Below are 22356 nucleotides of genomic sequence, written 5' to 3' on the forward strand. Positions count from 1 at the left end.
AATATCTATCCATCCAAACATGACCATTTTTCCTAGTAAGGGTCATGTGAGCTGGAGCCAATCCCAGCAGACATGGGGGGAGAGGGTTGTAAAATATTGCACGTGGAATTTATTGATCATAAATGAGCAGTCATTTACAGACAAATTCCTTTAAAAAAATGCATACAAATGGGCAACAATCCTGTTTCTTCACACATCTGACTTTGTGTTAATGCTCATCCGGTTTAGCTGCAGTCACACTGGCAGCCACAAAGCACATGTGCAAAGCATTTGGATTTCCTGGACAATGCAGATGGATGAACATGCTGTGTGCCCTTCCCTGTTGTTGCTACAGCAGGTGATGTGAAAGGAATCATGTTAAGATTTGGAAAATTGTTAGTGGTGAGACGGAAGTGTCGAGTCATTCAATGACAGAAACTTGCTTTGTGGTGCTTTGCATATCACTGAACCATTGACTATGATAATATAGATTTTCTATTTTCAACTATCTCCCCTATAGCATCCAAAATATTTAGTACTACACTCGTTCACTCTGTCCTTGTTTTTCTCCATTGGAGGGATTCTCCTTTAATACACCGTTGTTCTGCTGAAAGAGAAATGAAAGATTGAAAGTAGTTTTGCCGATGTCCTCTTCACTCACTTGATTTTGAAGCATCCCATGTTTACCCACTGTAAGTCAGGCAACACTCAGCCAGACTTGCATTTCACCTGCTCCTGTCACAACTTTACCTTCTCGACCTTCATCCTCAGTGGAGCTCATGTGCTTCTTATTGCGTATTGCAAGATTCTCCACTACACACATGAAAACGTTAACATGATATTCCCTTTGAAGACATCTGAAGACCATATGTCATATTGTCACAAACAAATGTTAACTCTGAAAAATGTTTTGTTCCTAAATCAATCAGTTGTGGAAACTGTCCCGCTACTCTGTTGTTTAATATTGTCCATATGCACTTTTATTTTACTTTTACCAAGATGGTGAAGGTTTCCCATGTGAGATGATGCATTCTTGAGTATACATTAGCTGTAAGTTAAAGTCATATAAATATTAGTCTTGTAAAATATAAAGTTAGGTCTAAAACTTGACGCCAGGACTCTGCACCATCTGCAAATATTAAGAAGAAACAGTTGTTTCACTCTTAGCTGATACATCCAAGGTGTACGGGTTAGACAAGACAATAGCAGTAAAGGCGTCACTGTTCTTCGACAGCAGGACAGAGTTTCTGCAAAAGGCCCGACCGAACCTTCAATCATCCCGCTACCTGGCAACCTCCGTCCCCCCACTGCTCCACTCCCACCTTCATCTTCCTCTCCCACCTCCCCTCACTCTTGCTCCCTGTCAGCTCCCATCAGCCTCCCCTCTGTGATGCTCAGAGAGGAATTTTACAGCTGCTGTCAGCTTACTATTCACGCACACACACACACACATACACACACACTGAGCACACGCATACATTCATGCACAGGCTCATATTCGAACCTGTGCGCACACTTACATAAATCACACAAGAGAGCTTGCACACAAACTCACATGTGCCTACCACAAGTGTGCCCCCTCGTGCACACTCGCACATGTGTTGCCTTGATGACAGTTTCAGACGGCTAATTAAATGAAACCATGGAGTGAAAACTACCTGGAAAGAATAAAGCAGAGAGAAACTTCAAGGCCTGCATTGTGAGATTCCATGCTGAGAGATAGATTAGAGGATCAATATCAATCTCCACAGTCTGGACAGCAAAGGTAACACAATCTGCTTTCCAGCACCTCTAAATCTCACTAATTAACAGATCGGATCTTGTTTGTTTATCTTGCACAAAAGCTGAATTTTGAAAAGTGACGATTCATCATTTAAAACCATTCGGCTTCGACCAGTTGCCGAGAAACCAGCAGAAACTTTAAGATGTTTTTCAGATAATGGCTGTTTTTATTCTTGGATTAAATAAAGAGGAAGCTAGAATTACCTTCGCTAATGCCCAATAGTCCCTTTAACGTCAATCAAGCTGCACCAAAGTGTACACACTCATAGATATCAGTCTCATAATCTCGCTTATGTATATCATCTGCAGATGGCTGTTAATAGAGATTAGCCAAAATGTTGTCCGTACGTAAAACACCTGCAAAAACTATCATGGGCTAGGTTTTGCGTGGATAAGCATTCGATCGTGTGGACTCGCAGGACTGTAAACAGCGTAGGGTGAACAGAAGACAGAGTCTTTGCCTTTATATCTACCGTCCACAATGAAAGCCCAAACCAAAAGTTAATTCATTGTCAGACAATAGCCAATGGGCTCAGAGAATGTCAATCCCCTCAATTTGCTTGACTTTTTGTCTTCTTTTCTTGCAATTTCAAAGAAATAGATCAAACATTGGTTCTACCCCATATTTCAGATCCATGTCAAAATTCACTGGATTCTTTCTTGGCTCATGTCACATCATTCCAATTTCCATGGCAAACAGTTCAGTAGTTTTTTACTATCATCTGCTGACAAACAAACAAACAAAAAACATACAGGGGCAATAATGCAACCTCTTTGGCGGAGGTATCACTTCTGACCGACTCTGTGCTGATCTAAACTGGTGACAGCTTCATACTATAGGGTAGAGACATCTCAGTGGTATCGATCTTATCATCGAACTCCGGATAAGAAAGCAGTCTTCTCTGTGTGTGTGTGTGTGTGTATGTGAGTACCTGTGAGGTCACTTTGGCCCCTCCTTACTTTTTCAAAGGGCTGTTTCAGTCAAGACTTGTTGTTTTAAGGGTTAGAATTAGGTTGGATTAAGGGTTAGGGTCAGGAAGTTAGTTGTGATGATTATGGTTAGAATAAGGAGCTAAGGAATTGTGCCAATGAGTGTCCTCGCTAAGACAGAGGAACGTGTCCATGCCTGTGTGTGTGTGTGTGTGTGTGTGTGTGTGTGTGTGTGTGTGTGTGTGTGTGTGTGTGTGTGGAAATACATGTGAAGGAATGTGCCGCTCTTTTGGCTCTGTGCATCCCGATATGATATTGAAGACAAGCGATCGGGCAGAGACTCGAGCTGGAAGAGAGACGTAGCGGGCAGACAAACATGCGGCCAGACAGGCAGGCAGACTGAGAGGCATGGCTGCAGCAGCTCACAGGGTCACAGGTCAAATCCCTCACGGCAGCTCAGCTCAGCTTGGACTCCGAGGGGGGGTGGTGGGGGTGCTCTCTATGCTCAACACCTTCAAACGATACTGAGCGTCCTCTCTATATTCCTGCAGTCTGCCGCTCTCGCTCCACATGCTCGACCCCCCCCACGGGACAGAAGCGAAGCAGCAGACCACCGTACATCACAACACTGACCGTTTCACAGCTCAAACATCTGGCAGACTCCCAATCAGCTGTGTGCGTTTGCAGAACAAATTCATAGAGAGAGAGAAAGAGAGAGAGAGAGAGAGAGAGAGAGAGAGAGAGAGAGAGAGAGAGAGAGAGAGAGAGAGAGAGAGAGAGAGAGAGAGAGAGAGAGAGACGGCTAATTAATATATAGGTGACAAGCGTGTTTCCCATCCATTTGCACGGTGCAGGGTGGGTGTTGGATTGCAGCGTGTGCACACATGTGGGGGGTAGGATACGGGGTTTGTCTAAAGGAGGAGGGGGGTGATTTAACTCCAGCAGCAGCTGACACTGTAAAGATTACCTGAGCCTCCAAACATGTGGTGGGAGTTCTCGTCTGTGGGAAGCTGCATCCAGGGGGAAAGTCGGTCATTTGGTTTTGATATCGCCCGATTGTCTCGTTTATTGCCCTCCTCTCACAGATAAATCTCTTGACGCGGGACACTGCTGCTGATCTAACATGACACAGGCTGTTTGGCAGATGCATCGAACAGTTTGTGAGGAACAAACCCCTCGGAGTGTCACAGTGAGCTGAGATGTCCCCTCAAGCATCCACCGCTCTGGGTAATTTGTCAGGCCATCTCTCCTGGATGCTGAAACGCAACACCAGAGTTTTCTTCACACATTCTGGACTGCATGACAATCTGTTCTTCTGGCTAGTAAACAATTCAGTTATTTATAAAATGACAAATAGCTCCAAGGCCCCGGAAATGAAAGAAATTATTGCAACAAAAGATTGCAGGCTGAAACTTATGGAACAGGTCTTACAACTAGGTGGAACTTCATGGACCATCATATTTACAATCGCCTCTGATTCCCTTTAGTCTCATCCAGATATTCTGACCAGGAGCCAAAAAAAAAAAGATCACACTGTAAACCGTCACACATTTATTTCTCCTGCCACACAGCAGAAAACCTCATCTGGTTTTCTTTTGGGGAGGATGAAATGCTCCAGAATATGAAACAAGCGCTCCCAGTTCTTTTGGCTCCCACACTCGTGTATAACTACTTCCATGAATGATTGTGGGGAGGTTCGGAGATGTTGGCCCGCTGCCTATCAGTGCAGCTGCGGAATACAGGGGGAGATGGGAGAATGACGAGCGGATTAAACAGGGGTCAGGGGGTAAATTTCTGACTGTAATCCATCATAAATTACTGATAACCTGCTGCAGGGTGTAATCTGCAGATCAAGTTTGGGTTACGGAGCCTAGGCTACTGAAATTCACAAAAATACACACATTCTGTGGAACCAACATAGCAAATAGTTTGTTATGCAGTGCAGGTTATAGGAGATGCAATTTGTCACCTGGAAGTGCTGAACCCTCTCTCACAGGTCTCAACTTTGACTGGCTAGAGAGGCTGTACTTACCACAAACACACACACACACACACTGACAGAGAGAGAGAGAGAGAGAAAGAGAGAGAGACAGAGAGACAGAGAGAGTCCCCACAAGCCTTGTGTTCAGTCAGTGCTCCCGGTGGAAACCGACTCGGACTCAGTTGCGACTTTCATAGAGAGAGAGAGAGAGAGAGTCTGCTATTTAAGACAATCACATGATTTCACTGGGAGTCAAAATGGTCCGCGGGGGTCACCGGGTAGAGAGAGAGAGGGAGCGCGTGTGAGACAAGGGGAGAGAGAGGGGGTGAGAGAGAGAGAGAGAGAGAGAGAGAGAGAGAGAGAGAGAGAGAGAGAGAGACGTTAGTGGAATTAAGAAAGATGACTTGTCGGGAGAGAGGAGTTGAGTTCATGCGGTTTGCTGCTCAGGGATTTTACGCATGGAAATGAATGGAGACCAAACAACTTGAGAAACGTGCGTCAGAAAGCCGTTGATGCTTCATTCATTACAACTCCTGCAGAAGTGCTGCTCCTGCTGCTCCTGCTCCTTCTCCTTCTGCTCCTTCTGCTCCTGCTGCTGCTGGTGGACTGGTTTATGTGGAAAGTGAGCGTGTGGCACAGGGTCCAGTGTCTTTGGGGCTGTGGGTGATCCACAGACATGACTTCCTTTCGGATTTGCGCAGCGTGGAACAATTGGACTTTGCTCTTCTTCCATCTCTTTTGTTTTTCCGCACTGGGCAGAGTAAGTCCGATTTTGTTCTTGCACACGCACGCAGAGCTCCTAAACTTCACATGACAAAGTGAGGGCTATCCTCTCCAGACAATTTACCCAGTCTTCCTTCTCTTGCAGAGTTTGACCTGGAGTAATGGTGCTGACGGTGCAGAATCCCAGAGGGAAGCATCGGCTCTACTCCGGTTTCTGAATTTACCTGGAAATACAGGTAGGAGATGTGTCAAGTGGTGCATGGAACATACTGATTTTAAGCTTGTGGTTGTGGTTGTTAGTGTGAAAGTGCAGGATGTTGGTAAACAAGGTTTTAAGAAAACAGTAAAGTCATTCACGTGCTTCAAAGCGCCGGCCGCATCAAACTGCACTCACCTGCGCCGCTGGGTTTGGCTTCTCTTCACCGCTAGGGGGCGACCTGCACCCTGACACAGAGCCATCACTGTTGGCTCACCAGAGCAGCTGCAGGCTGCAGAGAAATTAGGAATTAAGTAGTTACATTTGTTTTAGATAGATAATTCCTCTTACTTGAAGTTAATGAAATTCAACTTAATTTGTGGAGGCAGTTAAAAGAAAAGACATTAAAATATAAAAAAAATTGCTCCCTTGTGTTTGTGCACTTAAATTGTAATAAGGCACTGGGAAGTAAAACTTAAAAAAAAGAAGATGCATTGAGGTCTAATTTAGCTCCTTATTAACTTCAGTAATTAGTGTGAGCAGGAAGTGAGAATTTCATCTGTTTTTCGTTTTGTGGATCCAACCCCATGTGGTGTGCTGAGTCAGCAACTGCGTTGGCATTTTGCGATCTTTTGGTCTCTGTTGTTTGTTTGTTTTGGTTTTACGTTGGTCTTTTTTTATTTACCGCGAGGAGCAGACACACAAGACACATCTGAAAACTCCTTTCACTGCATGGGCACATGTGGAGATGATCTAAAACATGAGAGAGAGGGGAAACCCTCATTTCTGTTTCAGATCATCTCACAGTCAGCCGCTTTAACAACTTAACTGCTCGGCATCAGTGTGTTTAACATTCATGCGAGTGGCTGAGGAAAGAGTTCACATGTTTTGTAAAGACGAAGCCAAGGTGCCCGGTGGTTAGAGAGCCTATCAGGACTAATGGCATTCAGGAGCTACTAAACCAACAAACTAACCACTGCAGGATATTGTCACAGTCCAGCAGCCATGCCTGTGTGTGTGTGTGTGTGTGTGTGTTTGTGTGTGTGTGTGTGTGAGTGCACGCATGCTTGCACTCTGTTCCTGCAGACTCTTTTGTTTGTACACTGTCAGACGTGGGTCACTGCGGCTGGTTTTTGAGTTAGGTCGACACAAACACAGTTGAGTAGGTGTAAATGTGTGTGAGTGCGTGAGTGAGTGTTTGTGTAGGGGCGAATTGGGGGATGGACAAAGCAGCAGGGATGGAGAGAGAAGACTGTTTTCTCGCGTTTGCCCTAAGTGCTCCGGTGCCTGCACAGAAAGGGCTGGAGACGTGATGTGTGTTTGCTCTCTGCAGTCGCGTAGCTCAGTGGGTTGATCTGCAGGTCTGCTTCCTGCTCTGACCACACACACACTCACCTCAATGCCAGGGCTTTAAATATATAATCCACTAATAATCATAAGTCATATTGTGCGTCTGGCTTTAAGTCATAGCCTGTCCAAACTGCACCAAATAGCCAAGTTCAAACCTCAGGCATTCTCACAGCCAGTGATGACACACTGTCTGTCCACCCCCCTGCATGCTTCGCCCACTGACTGCCAAAGCATGTCTGTCTCCGTGCTATATTTACTCATTATTTCAGAGTCGCTAAAGCAGGGCATACTGTACAGTAACCCACTCTGGCTCTCGTTGACTGTAAGTCCAAGGTTCCGGTTATTTCCGTGCACTTCTAGCTGATAAAATGACAGCGTATAATTTTCCCATGTGGCCAGCACGAACACGTTTACAGAGGCCATTGTAACGCTCACGCAAAAATCAATTAATGATGTAAATTCAGTTGTTTGCTTGCTGGTTACTCATAGACCAAAAGTATATCTGGAGCATACACTTGCAAGGTGTGGATGGCTCATGGTATCAAGGACTTTTCTACCGCTAAGAACCCACTGCAGAAGCAGTAAATTACAATGAAACAACAATGTGAGCATAATTCTAAGTTTTAGCACATTGTGTTGCATTGAATACGTTTCACTTCCTAGCGAGAGGTTCTAAATCTCTGAAACCCTGCAGCAGCCTTAAAGACAATTACACGCTTCATCCCGGTCACAGCATGCCTTCCTTTAGTAGGTCAGGTCTTACTCACAGGACGGACAGGAGCGACGTCTACTGTCACGATTTCCTCTGGAAAACCAATTTTGCCGTGGCTCACAGAGTCAGCCCCTCTTTTGATTTGATGTTTTGGAGAAAAGCAGGTTAGTTTCTGTGGCCACGGCACCAGTAGACGTTTAAGCGGCACGAGAGGCCAGGCCTGTGACCTGCCACCAGCCCTCTTTATGACCTGCAGTTATCCAGCCTGAGCCGCAGTAAAAAAAGCTGCAGTAAAACGCTAAGGTCAAGCATGATTCACTCTCCGCCAAACGGCCTGCGTTGGAAGTGTCTAGATCTCTTCCTTTTCTTGTAACTCTTTCTTGACTCTGCCAGCAAAAGTATATGAGGCAGGTCAAGGGGAATTTACAAAGGGAGGAAAAAGGTTGTAGTTTTTCACCAGTGCGTGATGCAGCCAGACTAGACTCACCAAGAGGTACATCAGAGTAAATGATGTTGGTTTTTCAAATTAGTGCTCGCTGGCCACAGGACAATGACCTATATTTCTGCCAAGTTGCATACTCAACATATTTCTGTGTACTTGTATGACTATTGACTTCTCTCAGCAGTATTATGCAGTGATGGAACCCATGAATACTTCTTTATATGAATGGATTTTTACTCAAATTGGATTCTTCTCATTTATCACTCTCATTTTGTCTCTCAATCTCTTGTCGTTACATCTAAAATAACCTTCCAGCTTGCCGTCTTTCTCCTCCCTCCTAACTGTCCTCCTCTCCCTCCAGAATATGAGATCATATCTCCGTACGAGGTCAGCCACCACGGTGTTTACATCTCCCACGAAGTTGCCCATCACCAGCGCAGAAGGCGACGCAGATCCCTGACCCCAGATGTGGCCTCGTCAAACACCGGGGGCAGGGGCGGCAATGAAACGGTCCACTTCCGGCTGAGCGGCTTGGGGCAGGACTTCCACATGGAGCTGAGGGAGACCTCTGAGAGCCTGATTGCACCTGGCTTCACCGTCCAGGTCCTGGGAAAGAACGGCACCAAGAGCCTGAGGGCCCACCACCGGGACGACCTCTGCTTTTACCAGGGGTCGCTGAGGTCGAGGGTCAACTCCTCAGTGGCACTGTCCACATGCATGGGGATGGTGAGTCTGAACGTGAACGGAGTCGAGTTGCGGGAGGGAGTGGATGAGCTGGAGCTGGAGTGGCGTGCGTGTTTTGCATCAGGACAATCAGTTTGAAAGACTGTTTGTGTTACATTGTTATTTCAATGTAGTTTTGGCAGCATTAAGATTGATTTAACGACCGAATGCAGTGATTGCACTAACTGACAAAGGGGGAAACTGTGAGGCTGGACTCATCCTGGGATCCCATTAATATAAACACAGAATTACAGTGTTCTTGTCATTCAGAAACCAAGAGAGGGAGAAAGACAGAGGTCCATGACCCTTTTTTGGATTTCAAGTCAGAGTTTATAAAACACTGAATTAGAGCCGAGACTATGTGGAAGTACATGACTGAATAAATAAATGTTCTGTAATTTTGTGTTAGAAGATATTAAACATCAGATTGCAATCAGACATGGAGATAAAGGAACGAGTGAGAAGGGGAAGACGGATGAAAGGAGACCATCAGATTACAGGCAGCCAGGAAACCTAAATCGAAACAGATTTGTTCATTGTTAAAACACTGTTTTTTTTTTTCTACTTAGACACATACTCAGCCATCAAGCAGTTCTTTCAGTGTGCTATTGTGAGGCTGCACTCGGGTCCATGCATTGTCTGACCATAAAATTGGCTATACTTGACTTAAGTTAACTTAAAAGGCCACTGGCTAAGTTGGCAAGTTATGCACAGGAGTTCCCTCCTTCAGTCCCTATCTGCCCCTGCATCACTAGACCCTGCTGTTTCTGTGTAGGTTGCACTTTTGCCCAAATCAGCTAATGAATAACTAATGGTTGTGGAAAAGTCAAGTCTGCAAACACCACAGAATGTTTGCTCTGTAAAACAGGAAAACCCTACATGACAAATATGCAGAAACAATGTGTTGGTGCTTTTCATGCCCTAATACAGTTCACAGATTTCAAAACAAAATCCTCTTTCATCTTTCACCATTACACCTTTTTCATGAGTTTTTGTAGGTTCACTAATTCAGAGCAACAATAGTTTCTTAACGCAGCTGGCGTAAGCAGCAAACTGTGAAATACAGATAACTTAAGTGAACAGAATTGTTTTAAAGGACGGAGGTGGGGTGTGAACATGTGCATGGATGGCAACAGGATAGAAAGCTAACTCGGGAATATAAGTCATGCACACGATAAACAAGCTGATATCTCGTTCAAAAGTCGCAGACCTATCGGTATCAAAATGATCAGTTATTAGCAGCAGTGCAGCTTGTTTTGGAATGGACTGAGTTGTTTGGGGTCGTCTTAGTTTCCTCTCCATCTCTTTTAAGTCATAACATTCCATTTGTCCTGGGTGAAAGCCATCTTTTCAATATGTAGGATAACATTGCTGAAATGTACAATTTCGTATTATTTCACTTGGGTTTGTTTGTGTTCTGTGGAAGAAGTTTGGCCCAGTTTCCCTCCTCGCCTCGGTGGTCCTCCTGTTGCTGTGTGAACCTAAAGGAAACATCACTGTAAGATTGACATGAAGTCTAAGTGAGGCAGCTCCAGTCTGAGAGCTCAAGTGTTGTACTCGCCTCTGACCAGTCTGGACCAGAGAACAAAGGCCTTCATGAATACACACTAATGCTGTCAGTCTTGAACTTACCTATTATCAGAAAGTTTAGCTGCAGTCTTGTTGTCCCAGTTTGACAGAGGGAACATAGAGGATCCAAACTTGTGGTGGCTTTGTATCTGAAGGACCTTGTTACAGCATAACTTCAAACGTAAACCTTAACCTTAAATCAGTCATTGAAATTCATTGGGACTTTTAACTGTTTTTACACAAACAAATGCTTTGATAAACCAGAATGACCACATTTCCCTTTAGCTTGTTTTTTCCATTTTATTTTGGTATCTTTAATTACATTAAATTCCAGGCCTGACTGTGCTGGTTTGCTGTTTATATTTTTGTTGTGGAGGACCACTGCTGTGTCTGAGAATTGCCCTCTGAAACAACAGACGGAAAAATGGCACATCTCCAGGGATGCTTCTCCTCTGTGTGTGTGTGTGTGTGTGTGTGTGTGCATGTTTGTGCGTGTGTGTGTGTGTCTGCATTTTCAGACCAGATCCCAATAAAAGATCCAGCCAAAAGGTCCAGGGTTGTAGAGACTGTAAACGTGGTTCTCACGAAAGAGGACGGCAAAAATGGACTGTGTCAGTGAATCAATGGGAATTTGAAATTTTTCTGATGTGAATTGAGGAAGTGCAAAGTTATATCAGCAGAGAAACGTTTTTTAGACTCCTGGGTAAAGCTAAAGATGGTTTATCATGAGATCAATAAAAAAAAAAAAAAGATGTGTCTTATTTCCCTTATTAAATGAGGATCATTCATTCTTACATGCATATCAAATAAGTATATAAATTAGAAAAAGTCATATTCACAAGTCCTGATGGCTCAACGCACCACAATTAAAGAAAACTCGTAAAAATAAAATTTAACACATGCAAATGGCGGAAAAATCATCAATTAAACAACGCATGCACAGCTAATAGAAAACACACAGCAAACAGTCAACACAACCAAATGCTCACATTGTGTTTTTAGGGGACAGTAAAAACCGATGATCACGGCTGTGACACTTAAGCCATTTCAAGTTAAATATCACAATGCACTTCATTAATTGAGAGAAACATGTTGTATTATGAGTCTTTGGTTGTGTTGTGAATATTTGACTGTGTTGTGGGGATTTGGACAGGTTGAGTATTACTGTTGTGTTGTGAGTATTTGAGTGTAGCAGTGATACGGTTGTGTTATGAGTATTTGGTTGTGTTTTGAGCATTTGGTATTGCTGTGAGTATTTGTTTGTGTTGTAAGTGGTTGGTTGTGTTGTGAGTGTGCAGTATATTGTGTTTTCTTAAGTGTTGAGCTCTCAGGGCGACTGTACATATTTTGGGATGTAGTGTGATATTTCAATTGATCTTGCAGTGCCGAGCCCACTGCACATTTGAGATGGGTTTCCTTTTATGTCTGTTGGGTATTTGTGTGTTTCGAGGTTGTGTTTCTCACTGGGCATGTGTGTGGCTCAGATCTCAAACACGTAGTGCAATTGAATAACATAAGATTGAACCCATTCTGGTATCTATAGATTTGTAGTAGTAGTAGTAGTAGTAGTACTGGAAGTGGTAGTAGTAGTTTTATGTGGCCCTCTGTCTCATTGCAGATAGAAACTGGTTTAAGACATGGCACAACAGGATGTTATTAATAAAAACATGTGACATTTCTTTAAAAATTTGAATAGTTTATGATGTGTGTTGGTTAGAATGTTCACTTCTCCTCCTGATTACCCAAACGTGGGGGGGCATTTTCTAAATGCGACAAACCTAGTTAATTATAGTTCTCTTTGTTATTTGATTACATATCTGTTGAATTCAATATCTGTATTATCTTTTCTTTTGTCATCTAACTATTTAAATATTCATTCGACATCACTACCGGATACATATTCTGACAGCCCTGGCTGTCCTGAAAAAAAAAGATGGATGTGACTTTATAGTGCAAAACAGGGCTGGGGTTATACATGTATTATAATTCAAGGCGACCAGGAAGATCTGGTTTAACTGTTAACGGTGAGGGTTAACTGTGTGCAATGTGCAAATGCATACATGCACTTCTGAGCTTCAGATGTTCTTTTTTTTTGCCTATGCTTGGTCGAAGTTCGCTGGACAACTTAAAACTTCACACAAGACCTTGCACTTTGGTCAGGTTCCTATTTGGCACCCAGCAGGTAAATATTGACCAGAGGGCCTCGGATCAATATCTGTATCAGTAGGAGCACCTGGCCTCCAACTGCAGCCCGACACAACTCACCTTATTTACTCTGTCATTGCTTGATACATTTGGCACGATAAGGCATCTGTGTTGTTAAGGATTCAGAATTATTCATCTGCATTCAGGGCGACTCACACAGCCTGCGTGCTGGTATCTCCTCAGGCTTAAGGATGGACATAGAGACAATGATGAAGAAAGATCAGACTGTGATGTAGAGATAAAAAGCAATACGGGTCATTGTTTCCTCCGTGGCATTTAGAAGTGGTGAAACCCCCCTTGTGAGGAGTGTTACGTTGTAAAGCCATGTGCATAAGTTTGCCTTTTCAACTCCCCACTTCTGGCAGCCCATATAGTGGTTAGCCCGGCTTTGATGACAGTGGGGAGTTCAACCATAAAAATGAAAGAAACAGGCCAGGCCCACTGGCTGCACCATTCACCTGCCAAATGGTTTGAGTCTGTGCACAGCGCACATACGCACATGTGGAGGGGGGGGGGGGGGGTTGATCATAAAACAGGTTCTCTTCTGTGTCGACTTTATAATGCAGCTTAATCTGCTTTAGTCAGGCTTTTATGGGGGTGAGGGTGTAGAGGGGTGAGTGGAGTGACATGCAGGCTTTGTGTAACTCTGATACCGCTAATCTTTTTTTTTTGCCTGTATGTGATATGTCTTGTTGGCTTTTTCGTCATGCTGGCAAAAGAACGGCCATGTTGGTCTAGCACACAATTTTGTACTTAATATTCATAATCCCCAGAGGATACATCTGATGATCTGATCCTTCAGCCTCTCATTTAGTCATTGTGTCAAAATTTTAATTCCTCCACTACTTCGGAGTGATTAAATACTTGCAGACACTCCCATCAGTCTCAGACATGCACTTCAGAAAATGTCCGCCCAATGAGGTCTGCACTTTCTTCAGTTTGTTTCTCACAAATTTAGAATTTCGAATGCCGCAAGTTAGACTTAGCGAATTTATTCCACTGCGCATACCGCACTATGGTTAACAGCACATTGGCACAGGCGTCTGGCTTTATCAGCAGAGGTTTTTAATAGTTTTGCATCTACAGCTTGTTTGGACATTATCCAGAGTTCATACTTGGGGGCTGGTCGGAAAAACTCTGGGGAAAGATGTCGGCAGCAACTGATTTGGACATTTGCCTTCTCACATACAGCCCCTCTGGAACATTTCTAAGAGATTATCTGGAGTTCAGTGCATGTCTGAAAGCAGGTTCAAATGATTTATTTTGCGTTAAGTCCTAATCAGATAAAATAATACTTGTTGGCTCTTGGAGAGTAATCTGGTCTGCTTCCACAAACTGGAAAGAGCCACATGCTTGCACTGATGAAATATAACTTTATATACCTGGTTTAGGCAAATGGTGGCCCAGCATCCAATGCAGTCACAACTGATTGTTCCACAATGGACTTTTTTTTTATTCAGTTTAAGGTCTTAGAAATATGCTTCCATAAAAATAACCATCAGTCACTTTGTAAACTGGGAATCATTAATCTGGGACATTTCGAGCTCTGTTCCTGGCTCTTTCTCACCTCGTAACACGCACCATTATCCCTGCTCTTCACATGCATCTCTATCTGTTTGTCTAATCTAATTTCACCCAGACTGCTAATGCACACCTTCCTTTTGTACCAAAGGGAAATGTTAAATCTCCTCCCACCACAAATCACTTGGAGGTCATGCGTTTTCCTCTTGTAAAAGGACGGGTGTGTTGCCCCCGGGGCTCGTTGTAGTAGGAGTAATAATAGAACGCTGCAGACTCATCCCACCTCTGGGATTTCCAAGGATATATGGGCTCTTGATGTGACTCAGCTTTGAAAAGCATGCAGTGTGGTCTTGGCAGGTTGTCGTAATCAATTCTCGGCACGATGATCTTGAAGGATTGTAACTGGTTTTATTGTTTGCTAAAATCATTCATGTTTGCCTGGGTTATAAGAAGCAGATTAGGTATTGAGTCACCGACACGTGTCTCAGAAACTGGAACCAGGTCGGTTTGCAGTTTCCAAATTTGATAAACCTCCAGTTTGTGGAACGTGTTGTGGATGGCGGCCCAACAGATGACTGAGGTGGAGCCTGAACTGAAATTGTTAATTGATGAAGAAATGGTGTCTGGTGCTGAAGTGTGGTGTCAGAGAGCTGTTCCCATTTTTTTCCCAATAAGCACTGTCAACCCTGAGCCAAAGTTTGAATCCCTGCTGCCTTCAGCTGCTAGAAATTTAGCCGCCGTGGAACCAGATTGCATGGACCAGAGACAAGAAAGAATGATTGTTGAACTTTGGTCTGTTGAGAGAAGGATTGTTTGAAGATTTCAAGCCATTTCATTTATTGAAGAAGAGATTTGTTTTCACTTTATGTTTTGTGTTTGGTTATAATACATAAAACCGTGGTCAATGAGTAAATCAAATTATTGTTCTACTGTTTTAGACTTTCTAAACTTGACTATAAAGTATTAAGTATATGCCATGTGCCTTTGGGTCTCGCCAGGAAAAGGCAAGTTAAACGGAGCTGTGCAAGAAAGAACGAGCCAACCATATACTGCAAACAGTCAGGTGCACCTTGTAATGCACTGAATGCCCCCCCCCCCACCTCTAGTTCCGTTTTCCTACCACTTCTTCCCGACACCCCCCCTCCACCACCACCATTACCCCTCGTCCAATTCCTGTCCCTGCTTGTCTGGATGCGTCTGACTCCAGAGACTCCAGCTGTTTGCGCCCTCCCAAGTAGTGTTTCAGCATTTTATGACTGCTATTTGCACCTCGGCGAGTGCAGTGTGTAATCTGATGACTCTGGCTATTTGGGAAAAGGCACTCGTGTGACCTAATCTCTGAACACGGTGGCTCGAATGCATACACACACTGGCACATGCACACGTTTGAAGAAAGTAGCGATACATGTTGTTTTGTTTCTGAGGCCGTGCAGAGTTTGCAGACTGGAGACATCTGTGGGATTAACTGCGAGGATTTGCTGGTCGTTGTGCTGAGGAGGAGGATGCATGCTGCTTTGTTTAAGGAAGAAACACTTTGACTTCATTGTAATACAGAGCATTACTCTGACATATGGTCACTGGCTCTGTCTACAAATAGACCCTTGTTGTACACTTCAACCAAACATGTTTCAAAAGAATTGAAACCAACGCAAATACATATTGTCAACATCTGGTTGATCTTTTACATGTATCAAAAAACCTACTGACATAATAGACTGAATTAATTCAAAAACTAGTATAAAGCGCATAACTCTGCCAAGGCCCAACAGTCCCCTTAAATTCAATCAAGCTGCTCCGCATTTTACACACCCATGAGAAGCAGTCCCCTAAATATGCCAAGATCCATAAATTATTCCCTGGGAAATCAATAACGATGTCAAAAAATGCCTCACAATGTTAAGGTAAGTGTGCCCCCTGATCAGGATCCATACCAAAATAGAGTGGGTTCTTCCTTCACGCATTCCACATCCTGCCACCAAGTTTCAATGTATTTCGCAAAGTCAGTAAGTAACAGACAAGGGGGGACAACACAACCTTGCTGGCAGGGGGCAGTTATTTTGATATCTATCTCCGTCTGATGGACCCTGTTTCAACTTTTTCCAAGGACCCTTGGAGATCTCCAGGCCCCCTTGAAGGAATGAACTGTGTCCCATGTCCCACTGCTCATTTTGACATACATGAGCATAGGACCGACGTAGCTCTTTTGCACCGATGTGATGACAACTTAAACCCCCAGACCTCAGCACCAACTTTTGAAACACAGACCAGTCCATAGAAACCACACACTGTGACTTGCTGTATGCATGTGGTGCTGACAGAAGTGAACGGTCACGGGGAGAACGTTGTCACAGGGAAATGCAGCCATGGCTCTCATGACGTTTACGCTTATTGACGTGCCTCAAGTGGAGTTGTGAATAAGACATTGCCCCATTTTCTAAATACCACCTCTGCATGGTTCTACTTTGCTTGTTTTGTGCACTCAAGCTGTACGTGCATTCTGCATACAATACAGTGAGAGCAAATGTGTATTTTAAAGGGAGTTGGCAGAAAATAAGCGTACACAGCAACTATTAGAAGTAATACAGCCATGTAGGTATCTCCACTCTGTTTAGGTCTGAATATTGGCCAGATCACCCTGTCAACTCCAGACCACTTTTAATATATATCAAACCATGACAGTTTCTGTTACAGCTCCCATCTAAACAGTTTGGTCTAAAGGCTACAGCTGTAAGTCCTGTGCTTGTCTCTTCCCATTATTCATTTTTGACTTTATTATCTGTCCCATCTCATTTTACTGACCATGAAAAAGAGCTGACCAAAAATAACCCCTTATGATAAAAACAACAACAAAAAAAAACATTTGATTCCATTCCCCTCCTCCAAACTCTTTTTGGATCAATACACCAAACAGGCAGAAAGCTTTTTATTATTTAACCATCATGTGAGCTGCTTCTCTGGAGCTCGCCCCTTTGCCTTCAGCCACCCACCCAGAAATAATGAGTGCTTAACATGTGAAGTTTTGAAGGTTGACAGCAGCACAGTTCAGGTCAGAGGGCCTCACCGTGACTTGGAGCCGAATTGTGACAATCGCCTGTGATTACGCCGGGGCGGGTGCCGTGCACGTGATCGGTTGTCAGATGCGATTGGATCCTGGCCGGGCTTCCTGGCACGAACAACTGTATATTTTATTGACCATTGTCAGTCTGGCCGAAAGTAGAAGGTGGTAATGCATTAGTAAGCATGTAGCTTTGTTTTCTCTCTTTCTCCTTTTCCCAATAATTGACCAGCCCGCCCCTCCCCACGTATTCATTCCTCAAAACAAACTGCTGTGTTGCAACAAGGTCAGTTGTCAGAATTCCTTGCAACATTGTCTGGAATCCTGCAGGACAACAACGCTTGTAGCTTTAAGAGGATTTAAACACATAAAACAGAAAAGACAGTGCTGGTAAGCTGCTGATTTAGCAAAACATGCACACTGAGGACTTCATCATAAAATACGCATTGTTTTTTGGGGTTTTGTGAGTGTGTTTTTAAAGGGTTGAAAAGATCATAATCATCTCAATAAGTACTGGGCCCCCGAAAAGTTTGTTTCCGGTCGTAAATACGTCTCCAAATATATTTCTTGTGTCCCTGTTGTGCTTTCTGTCAAACACCAGTTACTGTACGGTGGGAAATTATCATTATCTGACGCAGAACCACTTGTAAACAGCGACTGCTCCACACAGGCTTGTGGCGAGGGCATAAAACTTGACAGTGGGATTTAAGCGAGCATGAGCCACGGACTGCTTTGTAAGTCCTCTATATATATGCATGTTAACTTAAATCTCCTAGTGTTGTCTTTGCTTTTGCAAAGTGTGAGAAAAACACGCTAACGTAGCAGCTTTAGAGTGAATAATGCATGCGTTTAAAAAATAAATGTAAATGTGGACCGTTCAAAGAGGGTTGTGTCATTGACAGCAGCCATCGTGCAAAGCAATAGCTGAGCACTTTCAGGGTACATCCGTACTAATACCTTTTTGTTTGAGAATGGCATCTTCAAAGTAAAACCATGTCTGTCCATGCTAGTGTTTGGCGCCATATCAGTTTTCGTCCTTGCACATATTTACAAGCCTGTTAATGCATGTCATGTGACCACTCACGTAGATTTGCATGCCAGTGTGCACAGATTGCACGAATAATACCTTGTCTCCTATGCATATAAGCAGTTGTACCTGTGTAGAATTGAATAAATGCAGAATTTAACTGCACAGTTGTTAGCAAAGACAAGAAGGTCAGCAACGCTTGCCATTGATGCCGATGCTAGTGCCAGTTGCTTCCTTACGGAGAAGGGTCATGCAATAGCAGCATGACGGATCGGCAAACGCCACGTGGTGACAGAAAAGACCCAATCAGCAAGCAGTGGTGAGAAACAGGGTCTAAAACAGGGTCAGAAGGGTTTCCAAACTTCTCAGTTTTAGCTGCTCTAAAACTCCACAAATCCCCACACTCCTTTGCAGATATGCCATGGCAGAAGTGTAGCAAGAATCTTGTGTGAAACGACATCCAATTGCAAGGCCTGTCTGAGTTGTAATTGATGACTCTTCTGCATTTCCAGCTCTTGGATTAAAAGCCTTTTCAGCCACAAATATTTATGTATGATTTATGGACAAATTCACTGATCTGTGACTGTATTTGCAGACTCGTCTACACATGTACAAATCTCAATACAGTTGCAAACACATTTATTACATGTTTAAAAATTAAATGGCACACTCTGAGTCAGAATATACATTTGCAGATTCCACATTTGCAGATTCCTGTGCGCACTCTCAAAGCTGTAGAGGTAGAGGCCTGGGTTAAGAAGAAGTGATGATGAAATGAGGTTAGTCCAGGCTACATTAAACATTAAATACACCTCCAGGAGATGATAGGGACACTCCCGCTGTAATAAACATATAGATAGACACAAAGACTAGACATAATCACATATGTATAATCTCTGTCTTTCCAAATGCCACTCACCCTTTGTTGTCACTGTCTTGGGACTGTCACGCAGACACACATGTTGTACACATACAATCACAACAGGACACACTGCACCGCTGCCACTGTATCAGGCCGCGGCGATGAAGAATCTCCCACTCATGCTGAAAAAACAAAAGCTGACTGTAGTCAATTAAACACATTTTACTGCCAAGCACGGTTTACGGTCCAAAGGCTACGTGCCAGTTGACTGTCAACACAGATGTGGTGTGTGTTTGGAGAGACGGAGCGAGACAAAGCGAGGCAGAGAGCAAGAGAAAATAATCTCCCTGTGTCTGAGTCGGCTGTTTTGATAGAGGCTTATTGAAAGTGGAATATGAAAGCTGAAAATGTCTCTGTCTTTCTCCCAAAGAGGCCGAGGCTGAAATAGAGAGAATAAGGTCAAATGAAGAATTTTCTTGTCGGCCAGCTCTTGAGGGATTTATAATAGGTTTTCCCATAACTTATCCTCTTATATCAAAAGCTTAAGGCAGTTATACTTTAAGTGGCAGCAGTTTTAAGGAGTTAGAAACATTCATAACATCTAAGAACACAATTTTTAGAAAGCATTTGTTACATATTATACTCAGATAACCCCTGTAGAGCTATTTTCTTTGTCCGATTTCTGACATAAAGTGAGTAATGCCCATTGAGAACCTCCAGTGTATAATGCAGATTAGATATGCCTTCTCTTTTCATCCACACTCTGCCCCTTTTTTTGTTTTTGTTTTGAAACTCTTTCTGTCTGACCTGTCCTTATTTAAATTTGGCTCAGATAGCTTCTGACACTGAAAAGCAAAACAGATGTTTAACATGAAGCAACACGGCCAGAGGTTTAAGAGGGTCAGGTTCAGAGTGACCCAGCAGTCAAATCTTGACTAATTGCTGACAGAGACAGATCGCGGGAGCTAAACGAATAGCTGGAGAAGGTTTTGTTCATTGGTTATATATGACCGCAGCCCATTAGGCTTCCTGCCGGGAACGAGGATGGGCTGTTGAAAAGCATTTTAGGAATATAAGCCACTGATGTAAAGACTAATAAACTCTCTGTTTTGCCTCTAGTCAGGTTTGATCAGAACGCAGGATGCGGACTACTTCCTGAGACCCGTGTCCCTCAGCCTCGCCCAGAGAGAGAACTTCACAGCACCCTCCAGCCACCAGCCGCACATCCTCTACAGGAGCCAGAGGGACCTCCAGGCAGAGCGGAGAGGTCACCCGCAGAGGGCCCTGCTGAAGAGGTCGGCAGATCTGACCCCTCTCAGGTCGCACGGACACTTTGTCACAGAGACATCCAGTAGAGACGCCACCTACAACACGGTTGATGGAGAGCACCAGCAGCAGAGGCACGGCCACCATTACCACCATGGCAACAGTACCAGAAGTAGCGATGGGGACCAGGCGGAGCACCGGGGCAGTGACCTTCCCCGCGGCAGCTATCGCCAGGACAGCGAATACAGACACGGGGATAAGCAGAGGCAGCACTTCTGCGGGAGACGGAAGAAATGTATGTAAGGGCTGTTTCTCATTCTGGTCCACTTATAACGTGCAGCATTAATGCACAGTGACAGGCCTCCTTCTCACGTTGGGATGCATTAAAGATTCCTGCGATTGTTGCTCGTGCACATGTTGAGTGATCAGGGAGACATGGTGTACTGCTCTGCTTACGGTGGAACACACATTTAATTGTTTCTCTCTCTGAGCTCTATAAATCAAACCAAGCCCTCGGGACATGGAAAGTAAAAAGACAAGAGCAGTGCTTGAAGTTTTTAGATATTTCAGCAACTGATTTGACAGTGACATTTATCTTCCTCACATATTTTCCTACATCTAAAGATATTTACCGTTTGATTGATTTTTAGTCGCTAAATTAAACTAATATTGTTCTAAGATTACTATCCAGCCTTTTTTTTCACCATTTCCAGTCCCTTAAATAAAATGGTTTAACATTTGACACTGAAAGAACAACGTTCCCACATAGAAACACTTCTCACATTACACATTTAAGACCGTGTCATAATATAAAGTGTTAAATGTCAGGATGTAACTAAGTTAGTCAGAGGTTAAGGCGCATTTTGAGAAATAATCTCGCCACTTACAGTTTCACACAGAAAAGAAAAAGATAGACACAAGATAGCAATTCTGTTTGTTGACATTTACGGGTTAATTCTTTTAGCAGTCGGCCTCACAGGGGTTGTGGTTGGTTGGGTGTAATGGGAACAGAGACCACATCACTCTAAGAGAACAGGTTCCCATGTTCATGAATGCTAATGAGTGCAGAAATCACCTACAGCACGGGCTGTATTTGTGTAGGAAATTATACATTATTAGCCCCTGTGTGTGTGTGTGTGTTGAGGAGAAATACAACAAGGCTGTTTTTTATTCACAAATGGTGAAAAGTAGAAGCAACCTTATTAAGTTAGAAAGTTGATTTAAAATGTTCCTTCACACTCTAAATCTCACTACTCAAGGAGGTTTCAACTTGACTCTCACATGATGACATGTGCGAACAAAATTTTCACTATTGACACTGATGGTTGACTTCATTAGTGACTTAAGCTGCGAGAGGTTATGGGAAACGTTTTATATTCACTTAAACACCGTAACAAATGTTTGCCCTCAAAGAAAATTACCACGAGATCAGTTAACATTGCGGGTGTCACAGGGGTCATTTCAGAGCGAGCAGGCAGGGATGGGACTGGTACCGCCGGCCATTACCCTGCAGAACCCCAGCTGTCCGTCCCCTGTGAAAACACACTGGTGTTTACATTCCCGCGCGGTGACATCACCGAGCACCTGTGCCATGTTTCAGTCAGAGAGGGCACTTTGGTCGCTCACCTGCTTTCCCCCTATGTAAGCAACCTTTTGAACCTTTGTGGTTTATCGCAGTCAGACAGTGATCGGTGAAAGTTTTGATAACTTGAAAACATGAAAGACGAGATTTCAGGCGGTAATGTCAAAGGCCACAATGGTTGAACCGCTGACTGTTTTTTTTTTTTTTTACTATGCACCTCCTGCATAGTTTGAATGTGAGGTGTTTTTCACAGAGGCAACAAGAGGTATGCACTCTCCGGTATGGTTTTCTCGTTTCAAAAGGGGAGTTATCACATGACCAAATTGCATTTGGTCTGTGTTTGTCGAAGTCCCTTAAAGTGCTGATAAGTTTTCACAATAAGTTTGTTATGTGAACTTGATAGCAATTTACGTCATCACATAATTTAACACAATATGCTCGTCCCCCATTC

The 22356-nt window shown here is 43.6% G+C and overlaps 1 protein-coding gene across 1 annotated transcript in view; it reads left to right on the top strand.

Moving 5' to 3' along the window:
- Positions 1-5348: 5348 nt before the first annotated feature.
- The window catches only part of LOC128449567 (A disintegrin and metalloproteinase with thrombospondin motifs 16), a 58680-nt gene continuing 41672 nt past the window's right edge, over positions 5349-22356 (top strand). The window contains exons 1-4 of the mRNA XM_053432812.1: positions 5349-5432; positions 5541-5631; positions 8457-8821; positions 20177-20618. Coding sequence (XP_053288787.1) covers positions 5349-5432; positions 5541-5631; positions 8457-8821; positions 20177-20618 — 982 coding nt within the window. The remainder of the gene's footprint in view (positions 5433-5540; positions 5632-8456; positions 8822-20176; positions 20619-22356) is intronic.

Source organism: Pleuronectes platessa, chromosome 10, assembly GCF_947347685.1.
Source record: "Pleuronectes platessa chromosome 10, fPlePla1.1, whole genome shotgun sequence".
Taxonomy (NCBI): Eukaryota; Metazoa; Chordata; class Actinopteri; order Pleuronectiformes; family Pleuronectidae; genus Pleuronectes; species Pleuronectes platessa.